Consider the following 12,175-nt stretch of genomic DNA (forward strand, 5'->3'; position numbering starts at 1 on the left):
CTTGATTTTTTTTCTCAAAAAGTTGTATGTGTAAAGGTACACTTGAAGGAATTAGTCTAGAGGTTACTATTGTATTTTGACCAGTAGTAACCTTCGTATCAGTTTAGTGATTCTTGGAAAATGCTTCTGATCCCCTCTAGTGGCCAAAAGATTGTGGGTTTTTTTTTTTTGTTGTTTTGGGATTGTTTGTTAGTTTTAATAAAAAGGAATATTATAATAAAGGTGTGGTATTGTAGTATTTAAAAGCAGTAAACCTTGTTCTATATAGGATGTGTCCAAGTAAGTGTTTCACTGAACAAAAATAGCATTCTGTTTATGCAGAACATCTTCAGGTATCTAGTTTAGAAACACGCACATTGGGAAAGAAGGATATTTTTGCAAAGCATTCTATGAGGAACTTTAAGCAGATATATTGAAAGGGAAGAATATTCCTATCATAACTGTATTTGAGTTCTGCATTATTAATTTTAGATAGAATTTTGTGTTTTCAAAATATTATATGTTGGTAATTACAGGTTTTATGTAAGCTCAACTTCTTTTTTCTTGTGGAACAGTGAGTTGGATTAAGAAAAAGCCAGCATACCTTTGAAGTATTAGTCCCAAAATCATACTAATGAGGTTTTGAAAGCATGTTAAAATTTTTAAGAACACTGAACAGAATATCAGTTGTGGCAATAAAGTAATTTTTTCCCATTTCCATCCTTGCTGACCTCACCCCACTTTGTCTTCAAAAAGCATACCTTATTAATTCAGAATGAGTATTGTTGCCTTCAAAGTGAACATCTTGGGAAGCCAAAAGAGATGTCAGGAACACTGCCCCTTTTCAGAATAGATTTTATAACTTTTCTTTTAGATGAGGCACCTGGGTGGCTCAGTTGTTTAGTGGCTGCCTTCGGCTCAGGTCTTGATCTCAGCATGCTATGATCGAGCCCTGCATCCCATGGGGCTCCCAGCTCAGGAAGCCTGCTTCTCCCTCTCCCGCTACCCCCCCCCTTCTCTCTCTCTCTCTCTCTCTCTCTCTCTCGCTGTGTCTCTTTCTGTCACATAAATAAATAAATAAAAATTTAAATAAATATATATATATCTTTAGTACCTATGACCAAATGTTTTAAAAATGTTGATATCTTGGTTGATAGATTGGATTTTTTTTTTTTTTAGAGAAACCTAAAACTAAATCAAGCCACGTTATGTGAATAAGAAAAGCAGTCAAGCTTAATTATGTAGTTTTTTTTTTTTTTTTTTTTAAAGATTTTATTTATTTGTCAGAGAGAGAGAGTACACACAAGCAGGCAGAGAGGCAGGCAGAGAGAGAGGAGGAAGCAGGCTCCCTGCCGAGCAAGGAGCCTGATGCGGGACTCGATCCCAGGACCCCAGGATCATGACCTGAGCCGAAGGCAGCGGCTTAACCAACTGAGCCACCCAGGCGTCCCTTAATTATGTAGTTTGAAGATACTTCTTTAAAGTAAAGAGAGTATTCTTTAATTTTTATTCTGTGACTCCCAAAAATTACTAGATCCATTTTGTGGCTGTGTCATAAAATTACTCTAAATGTGTGGTAATACCATCAGGAATGTCCTATGCAATGTCAGTATCATTGGCTCAGTTATAGACATTTCCAGAATGACTAGATTTTATTTTTTTAAGATTTTATTTATTTATTTGACAGACAGAGATTACAAGTAGGCAGAGAGGCAGGAGGGGTGGGGGAAGCAGGCTCCCTGCTGAGTAGAGAGCACAATGCGGGGCTCGATCCCAGAACCCCAAGATCATGACCTGAGCCTAAGGCAGAGGCTTAACCCACTGAGCCACCCAGGCACCCCCAGAATGACTAGATTTTAAGCAATGAAGATACATATGTGATATACATTTATCAAATATACATATGCATATGTACATATACATATAACAAATATACATATATTTGTTAAACATTTATTTGTATTTAAGTTACCTTAGTGCACTTGTTGGCTGAAATAGTGTGACAACTGAATCTCCATTATTTAAATTGAATAATAGCACAAGTGCTTATAGTTTATTTCTTTTTCCTTGGAATGATTTTTTATGCTTCATAATGGAATTTATTTAAGTGAAACCTTATTAGAGGTACATATACAATTACACTAAACTCTCAGTCTCCACATTCAGTTAAGAGCCATTACTTTAAATGTACGACACTATCAATTATTGCTGTAGTAAAGTCTTTTTTCTGTCATCTCGAGGAAATACTGCTTGTTTTGAAATAGTGGAACCTGAAAAAATAAATGAGGAAATAAGTATGTTTTATGGTGAAGAGACCTTTACAAAAACTTGGTATTTCTGTTTTGTTTCAGGATCTTAAAAGATCTTTTTTAAAAAGTAGTTTTTACTTCCTCTAGGACTCATTGACAAAAAGCAACTAGGTGAAGGGTGTAGATTTATTTGGATTTAAATTTCAAATTGATTTTGAATCTTGCAAATACTTTTAATACTGTAAAATTTTTATTGTAAATTAGAGGATGGTTCTGTATTTAAATAGGCAATTCAGATTAATTTCTGTTTAGAAATGAATGACATGTAGGTGTCTAAGATAAGTGACTGAAGAAGTACCTTATGTTTTTAGTCTGTTACAGATAGATTCTTTTTTTTTTTTTTTAAAGATTTTATTTATTTGACAGAGAGAGATCACAAGTAGGCAGAGAGGCAGGCAGAGAGAGAGGAAGAAGCAGGCTCCCCACTGAACAGAGAACCCGATGCGGGGCTCCATCCCAGGACCCTGCGATCATGACCTGAGCCGAAGGCAGCGGCTTAACCCGCTGAGCCACCCAGATGCCCCTAGATTCTTATTTTTAATGCCAGTCTTCAGTATTTAATGAGAAACTTTACCAAACCAATATGACTAAAGTGTACAAATACTACACTTAGAAAGTTAGTATTATTGTCAAAGAGAGAAGAAACTAGAACCATTCTAGGTAAAGAACCTAGCAGCTTTAGGACAGTATTTCAAAGGTCTTATTTTTTGTGAGCTATATGATTGGTGTAATTAGAATTCTCTTTTGGTGGGATTCTATTATATGGAAACAAGCTTACCTTTTTTCCTTTATTTTGTTGAAATACAGTTTACTTTCATAAAATGTATCCATTTTAGTTGGACAGTTGAGTTTGGACAATTATAATCTGTACCCCCAAGTTTTTTTGTACCCCCAAATTTTCTTGTGCCTCTTTGTAACCATTGCCCCCATTGCTCCCTGGCCTACTTCTTTTCTTATAGATTAGTTTTATCTTCTAAAAAAAGTAGATTTTCTGGAGGTACAATTTACATAACGTGCATGCTTTATTTGCCCTTTCATTATTTTTTCCCCGGCACAAAAATACTTATTTTGCTTCATCCCTAAAACATTGCTTTGAGATGAGGAGTGGTAAGTCTTGGAGAAGAGCTTTGATTCCAGGCAGTCATAAGTTTATATGTAATTTGTTAGTAAATTGTTAGTTAAAAATGTATTGCATGGACTTTAATGGGCTGTTTTATATAAATAAGCATTATTGAACTATGTCAATTTCACTTTGAATGTTTGGCAACCAGTATATTCTGGAAGTTTGAATTTTAAGAGACTACTGGTTTTGGGGCGCCTGGGTGTCTCAGTTATTAAGCATCTGCCTTTGGCTTGGGTCATGATCCCAGGGTTCTGGGATTGAGCCCCATCAGTCTCCCAGCTTCTCCCTCTCCCACTGCCCCTACCTGTGTTTCCTCTCTCAGCTGTATCTGTCTCTGTCAAATAAAGAAATAAAAATCTTTAAAAAAGAGAGAGAGACTATTGGTTTTCACATGGGTAAATTTCTAGTCTCTTTGCCTAAGGATTTCTCTTCCATGAGCTGTTGTGTACTCTTTGGGTTGTGGATTCCTCTTCCTCCTTTCTCTCTTCCTCCCTCCTTTTCCTTCTTCTTCCTAGAATAATAAACTTAAGTAATACGGAACTGTAGAAATGTTCTGAACTAATATTAATATCATTTATGTAAAAATGATAGCATGAACATTTTATTTATTACTTTAATCAGTATGAAAATTTAATATTCTTATACCTAAAAGAACATTTTTTCAGGGGTGCCTAGGTGGCTCAGTCATTAAGTGTCTGCCTTTGGCTCAGGTCATGATCCCAGGGTCCTCCCTTGAGCTTTGCATTGGGCTGATTTAGGCTCAGGTCATGATCTCAGGGTCCTAGAATCGATCCCATGTCCCCTTGTTGATCTCCGCATGGGGATACTTAGCTCTCTCCCTCTCCCTTCCCCCCGCCAACTTGCATGCCTGCTCTCTTTCAAATAAATAAAATCTTTAAAAAAAAAAAAGTTTTCAATTTTGTCAGTTTATTAAGTAATCACACCATGGAGGATAATTAATTGAACTCCTGGATATTGGGGTACAGTTAGACTCCACACTGTAATAATATATGGGGTTCGCATTCTTCAGAGCACCAATTTCATTGTCCACCTTTGTTAAGACAAAAGCAGTACTACTGATATAGATAAAAGAATTGAACATTTGAAAAAATTACTTCCAAGTGCCTAAAAAACCTGCTCAAATATTCTAGATCTCTGCTTGCTTTCTACTGTTAGTTTTAAAAACAATTATGAATAGGGGGGGTGCCTGGGTGGCTCAGTGGGTTAGGCTTCTGCATTCGGCTCAGGTCATGATCTCAGGGTCCTGGGATCAAGCCCCGCATCGGGCTCTCTGCTCAGCAGGGAGCCTGCTTTCTCCCTTTCTCTCTTCCTGCCTCTCTGCCTACTTGTGATCTCTGTTTGTCAAATAAATAAATAAATAATCTTTAAAAAAAAAAAAAAAACCAAAAAACAACAACTATGAATAACTTTATTTCAGTCACTAAACTTAAGAGATAAAATAATAGCTAATCATTTTTTTATCACACCTTTTAGCAACAATTAGGAGTTTTTCTTAGCATACTTGATTATCAGGGTTAAGATTAGGAATCATTAAAATTAAGTACAATGTATTATAGAAACTATTTCCACTCACATTTTACATCCTCTGTGTTCTAGTTCCTGAAAATCCATTACATTTCCTATACAACTATTGGTTTACCCAAGACATCGTTCTTTTCTTTTCCCTTTTCAAATTTTTAATTTAAATTCTAGTTAGTTAACATATGGTGCAATATTTGTTTCAGGAATAGAATGCAGTGATTCATCACTTGCATATAACACCCATTGCTCATCACAAGTGCCCTCCTTAACACCCATCACCCATTTACCATCTAACCCATCCCCCACCCACCTCCCTCCATCAGCCCTCATTTTGTTCTCTATTGTTAAAAGTCTCTTATGGTTTATTTCCTTTTCTTTGTTCCTGCCTCCCATATGTTCACCTGTTTTATTTTCTTAAATTTCACATATGAGTGAAACCATACGATATGTCTTTCTCTGACTTATTTCACTTAGCATATACAATCTAGCTCTATCCCTATCACTGCAAATGGCATGATCTCATTCTTTTTGATAGCTAAGTAATATCCCTGTGTGTGTGTGTGTGTGTGTGCGCGCACATGAGACACACCCCATGCAAGGCTCCATCCCATGACCTCAAATTGAGATCATGACCTGAGTCAAAATCAGACACTTAACTGACTGAGCCACCTAGGCACCCCGAAATTGGAAACTTTATTTCTGCCATGAACTGTTGAAGTGACTACAAAAATTTTAAAAAGGTACAGTCTTCTAGAAGATCCAGCTCCGGTTGTAATTACAAAATGTAAGCTGTAATAGTTGAGTGGTAAATGCCATAATCATGACATAGAATGATTGAGAATATGGAGACAAGTTACCTGGTAGAAAAGAAATGTCACTGAGACATTTTTATATTTGAGCTGTGTCAGAGTAAGTGACTAACCTATTAAAAAATACTACTGAAAGGTTTTTTGTTATCTTTTTAGCCTTATTTTGTCCAATTTTTTTATTGCGGTAAAATATACATAGCAGTGTCATTTTAGCCATGTGTTAAGTGTACAGTTCTGTGACATGGAGTACACTCATGTTGAATATCACCATTCATCTCCAGAATTTTTTCATTTTCTGCAACAGAAACCCTGTGCCTGTTAAATTCCATCTCATTTCCCCCTCCCTCTAGTCCCTGGTAACCACTCCTATTTCATCCTTATGAATTTGCCTACTCTAGGTAGTTTTCCTGTTATCAAACACTTTCAGCCCACTAGCCCAGCATGTAGTTGTTATTCAGTATATTTCTAAATTAAATGGCAGTTAGGAATGGAAAGGCATTATTTATGCCAGTGGCATGCTTATATTTCTTGCATGGACCCAAACTGCTAATTATTGTCATTAATGAATAACCCTGTTGATTTGTAGGAAAACTTTTGTTTTCTCCTAAGTGTTTTTTCCAGTTTTATTGATATATAATTGACATATAACATTGTATTAAGGTATACAACATAATGATTTGATATATGTATATATTGTGAAATGATTACCATGATAATTTTAGTTAACATCTGTCACCTCACATAGTTGCAACTTTTCTTCTTGTGATGATTAAGTACTTTTTGCTTAGTTTTTTTTCACCTAGTTTACTTTCATTTTTAGACTGAATCTGGCTATGGGTCTGAATCCAGCTTACGTCGGCATGGCTCTATGGTGTCACTGGTGTCTGGAGCAAGTGGCTATTCTGCAACATCCACCTCTTCATTCAAGGTTTGTGGTCATTTATGCTTTAAGGCAGCATAAATTGAGTTTAGGACTGAATGTTTGAAAAGATCTTATTTGATAGTTTTTTTGAAAGAATTTTCTATAATTTATTTGATGTTGTTATAGAATCATTTTTGTGGGGCAAATTCATGATTCTTACAAATATAGAATGAACATAACCAGATTTTACTTCATTCATTAATGATTTAAGATATAAAGAAAAAAATTGGTTCAAGGGAGAATATATTGAAATGATTTTGCTAATATATGCAAAGCTGGTCAGTATTCAGAGATTAGTAACTAAATATATCCACTGGGCAAAGTTCATTTGCACCTCTATGGACATTAATCATTTACATTACTCTCTGTTTTCTACTACTTAAAGAGTTGTAAAATAGCTCCAGTGCAATGAAATCAGAGATTCTGTATGATGGAACAAGACCTTCTTTTAAAAGTTCTGTAGATGACATTCACCATTCCTTTGAAAGGTTACCCAATAACATGTTTGCCCAAAGTCTTTTGTAGTTTTTCCTCACAGTGTTTAATTCGAAAATATTAAATGTTATATTAGCAAATTGCCAGACTTACTTCCTTCAAGCTTATCACTGTTAAGCTACTAATTAGTCATGTTCAGGCCTCTTCCCTATTATATTGACCTGATAGCTGTCCTTTAACCCATTCCCTCAGTAATAAAATGTATACCTTAAAATGTGATGAAATTTCATAGGAGTAAATCAGTTCCAGTTTTGTTAACTTGGATTACATGCCCTGCTTTATGTGTTTTGCAGAAAGGCCACAGTTTACGTGAAAAATTGGCTGAAATGGAAACCTTTAGAGATATCCTATGTAGACAAGTCGATACTTTACAGAAGTACTTTGATGCCTGTGCTGATGCTGTCTCCAAGGATGAACTTCAAAGGGATAAAGGTTAATTAGGCTATTACCACTATTTTTACTTGGAGAATGAATGGATTTAAAGCCTCTTGATCTTAAAGGGTAATGTCTTTAAGTGATAAAGGTAATTATAGTCACTTTTGCTGAAAACTCCCAATGTAACAGATTTCCGTGTCCATATAACTTGGATACTTTAATAATTCATCCTAAGTAATCTGATCCCCACATACCAGATACAATTGAAGATTTTTAAGTGATTTTTAAACTCTTTATCCATTAAAAAATCTATCTGTCATCTTGGTAACATGGGGCATTTCACATGATCATGTCTAATAAATTTACCCCATGGGGCACCCGACTTGCTCATTCAGTAGAGCATATGACTCTTGATCTCAGGGTCATGAGTTCAAGCCCTGCATTGGGCCTAGAGCTTATTTTTCTAAAAAAATATATATATGTAAATTGTGAGTCTTAGAGAAAAACATGTTTATGTTAAATCCTCCAAATCTGAAATCATTTCATCTTTTTATTCCTCTCTCTCCCTTCTTTTCTTCTCCCTTTATTTTTCTCTTCACTTCTTTCTCTCTCCCCATCCCTACCTTTGACCTTTTCTCCAAGAAACCAATAATGGAGCTACATAGAGATTTAAAAATAATATTTAGTGAACTTTTTTATTTAAGAGAGATGATCTTTGTTTAACTTACTCATAATGTGAGTTTTAAAGTTATTTTTTTCTTTTTTAGCAGTAAAAAATAGTTATTTGTTGTGCAGGCAAAAATGAACTACTCATAGCAGTATTACAAAATAGCACTAAGTTCATTCCCAGTAAAACTAGCTTACTTGACATGGTTTCATTTCTTGGTTTTATTGAATGTGTTTGATCTGAGTTCAGATTCTTTTTGTCTTCTCTCTTCTTTTTCCTCCTTTTGCCTTCTTTTGGATTGAGTATTTTTAAAATAATTTGTTATGTCCTTTGTTGGCTTTTTGGTTTTAACCCTTTTTATTTTAGTGGCTCCTTTAGGATTTATAGTATGTACATTTAACTTATCATAGTCTACTTTCAGGTAACATACCTTTTCCAACATAGTATAAGAACCTTACAATTATGTGTTTTAATTTTTCCCCACTACTGAGGCAAGAGTATTCAATGTTCTCTAACTAGTACCCTATGAATTACGAGGTTTTCCAGTTTGTGTTGTGGGAACAGGAACTTTTCCCCGTACCATGTAAGTTTTGGATACGGTCCCTGAATTTTTTCATGTGGTTCTTTCCCTGACCTCTATAGTTCCTTCACTTGTATGTGCTGATAGTACTGTACTGAATTCTCAAGGGGATCGTCTGCTGCTCTCTGGAATTCTTTCTCTGTGTTGGGCTCTCCTCTGTAGCCCTCTGTCAATTCTAGTTGCGTTTGTCTTTCTGTACTGTCATCTACTCCTCACCTTAGAGAGTCTCCAAGACTCCTCCTCATTCTACCACTTGGAAACTCTCCTGAGACAGTAACCTAGAGCAATCATAGGGCTCATGTTATTTGTTTTCTGACTCTCAGAAATCCCTATCCTTTGTTACTTAATATCCAATGTCTTGAAAATCTTTGTTTCATGTAGTTTTTCCTGTTTTTTAGTTTCATGCTAGAGGGTAAGCATATTTATTCTACCTTGATCAGAAACAGAAGCCCAGGGGTGCCTGGGTGGCTCAGTGGGTTAAGCCTCTGCCTTTAGCTCAGGTCATGGTCTCAGGATCCTGGGATCAAGCCCTGCGTCAGGCTCTCTTCTCCACGGGGAGCCTGCTTCCCCCTCTCTCTCTGCCTGCCTCTCTGCCTACTTGTGGTCTCTGTCAAATAAATGAATAAAATCTTTAAAAAGAAAGAAAGAAAGAAAAAGAAACAGAAGCCCATATTCCTCTTTAAATACTTAATTTTATCTAAATTAAATAGCCATGAAGTTCTTTATATTTGATATACTTTAAGTTTAGGCTCTTTAACATTTGATATTTATTTCTCTAAAAATACAGTTGAACTTCTCTTTCTCCTTCATTAAGACAGATGTGTATTCCTTTTTAATCAAAGTAAACACTATATACAACATCATTCGTTTGCTTGTAGATAGCCTTTTAAAACCAAACAGGATATATATACAGAATTGATTTATTTTTAAATGATCACATCAATAGTATATAACATATCAAGGGCAAAAGTGATAGTGGAAGAAACAGAAGTTGGGATGCAGTGATAACCAGGTTGTATAGAAGTTTTAAAAAATAATTTTAAACTATTCATGTTTGAATAAATAGCATCACTGGTAGACTAATGTATTAGTTTGCTAGGGCTCCTATCACAAAGTACTACAGACTAGGTGGCTTAAACAACAGAAGTTTATTTTTTCATAGTTCTGGAGGCTAGAAGTCTGAGATAAGGTGTTACCAAAGTTAGTTTCTTCTGAGGGCCATGAGGGAAGGATCTCATTTAGGTCTCTCTCCTCGGCTGTCTTTTTCCCTTTGTCCTCATATAATCTTCCTTCTGTAAGTGCCTGTGTTTAAGTTTCCTTCTCTTACAAGGACGTTGATCATGTTGGATTAGGACCCACTCTGATGACCTCATTTTAACTTGATTACCTCTGTAAAGACCCTGTATCCAGATGGGAGTCAAATTCAGAGGTATGGAAGGTTAGGACTTCAACCTACGAATGTTGTAGCCACACGGTTCAACCCATAACAACTGACTTCCCTATAAATGCTGTCTTAAGAAAAATACTGGTGCTTTTGAAATTACATATTGGATAAAGATGAAATAAGGACATGGACCATAATTTCCTACTTTGAAGATCAGAGTTGATGAACTGAGTCCAAGGATCTTTCATGAAATTATCAATACTAAGTCTGTGACAGCAATGGATTATAGGTAGTGAATTCATCTACTTCTGTCTGTTTAGCCTTCATGCTAACTTGATAAGTGATTAATCCACTACCTTTACTCTATATTTACCTTTCCAGTGAACTTTAGTCCTTCATATTTTTTTTATTGTTGTTGTTGATAATGAGAGTACTTTATTTTCAGCCTACAGAAGTCCCTTTAGTATTTCCTGTAAGGCCGATTTAGTGGTGATGAACTTAACTTTAACTTTTGCTTGTGTGGAAAACACTCTCTCTCCTTCAGTTCTGAATGATAACTTTCCTGGGTTGAATGTTTTTGGTTTGAAGTCTCCTTTTATGGCTTAAAGAATTTTAAAAAATTCTTTATTTTTTATTAAGTGTGTCATGGAAATAGTATAGCAAATTCTCTTTTTATTTTAGGTGTTCAGTGTTTTTATATGAAATGTTTTATCAGAACTGTTAGTAAGGTACTTTCAGCCCAACCTTCCCCCTATCATTCCCACACATGGTTCAGTAGGATTTAATTAACCCTTAAAATCTTAGATACATTGGGTTTACAGAAGTAGAAGACATTATCTCTAACCTAAACTGACTGTTTAGATTTAAAGGAAGACTTGTATCACTTTACAGGATAGTTTCTATTAATCTTCTTCTTCATTGTTAGTTTGATGACTTGAAGTAGATTTCTTAACATTTTCCACATCTCCTTTCTCAGCTGTAAAGTGGATATTATATCCAGCACATATGACTGTGAGAATTAAGTGAGAATATATAGATTAGCAGAACTTCAGTAAATAACAGCTGCTATTTTCAATGTGGTTCATTTGGATTATTGCAAGGATAAGGAAAGGAGGAATGATTGGGTTGGGGGATTTGTATTAGGACAGTAGTTTCAGACCTGTCCGATATCTCTTAAAGGATGGACAAGGAGTGCTTGGTTGAAAAGGAAAGGGGAAGGCCACTCTTTTAGCCAGAACAGCTCTTGTTTTCACCAATTATATGTAATAAGTGTTGGGGTAGAAAAAGAAAGTTGAAAATCCCTGTTTGGTGGTACTAGGCTGTTAGATGGTTAAAGATACGAAACTCAAAGTAGATACTAATGAGGTAAGTGAGGCACAAAACGTTCAGTAGTATTTAAGAACAGTTCATCCAAATAGTATTTAGTCAAAGTCAGGATCTTATCTGATGATAAGTACTGATTTAAAAGCAGAGCAATATGCTGTGTTAATGAATTTCTTAGAATTCATCATATGAATGGTGTCTACATTCATAGAAGTGAACAGTAAGTGTTAGTACATAATAGCGGTTTATGATTTGAGAAGTTTGTTGTAGGTGAGTAGCAAAATTTTTAAGTGATGAAGAAATGAAATAGCCTAGTAACTAGAAAATGGCAACACAGAACAAAAGTATTTTCCTTGATGATTGCTACCATTTAGGGGAGGATTAAGGAACAGGAGTGAACTCTGCATCTATTGGAGAGAGAGCACGTGAGCTAAAGTAGATGAAATGTTTGTTGTAGAACGAAATTACTCTTGATGTAGAGATACAGGCAAGAATTAAGATATTAATTTCTTATGTGGAAAGGGAGTACCTCAAAAAGGAAGAGATGGAGGGGCCATTAAAAAGTGTGATAGTAGAGAATAAGGTTGGGGGCTAAGGTTTATAAATTTGCATTAAGAGTGGGATTCATAATATAGAGGATTTATGTTAGGCAGTAGAAAAAGGGATA

General features: G+C 35.4%; 1 protein-coding gene across 2 annotated transcripts in view; it reads left to right on the plus strand.

Annotated features, from left to right (window-relative positions):
* Positions 1 to 12,175, plus strand: part of CERT1 (ceramide transporter 1) — a 113,468-nt gene that overhangs the window by 51,503 nt on the left and 49,790 nt on the right. For both annotated transcript variants that reach the window (XM_032848296.1, XM_032848305.1), the window contains exons 5-6: positions 6,583 to 6,690; positions 7,473 to 7,611. In XM_032848296.1, coding sequence (XP_032704187.1) covers positions 6,583 to 6,690; positions 7,473 to 7,611 — 247 coding nt within the window. The remainder of the gene's footprint in view (positions 1 to 6,582; positions 6,691 to 7,472; positions 7,612 to 12,175) is intronic.

Source organism: Lontra canadensis, unplaced genomic scaffold (genome assembly GCF_010015895.1).
Source record: "Lontra canadensis isolate GAN:19392208 unplaced genomic scaffold, GSC_riverotter_1.0 scaffold4, whole genome shotgun sequence".
NCBI classification, from domain to species: domain Eukaryota; kingdom Metazoa; phylum Chordata; class Mammalia; order Carnivora; family Mustelidae; genus Lontra; species Lontra canadensis.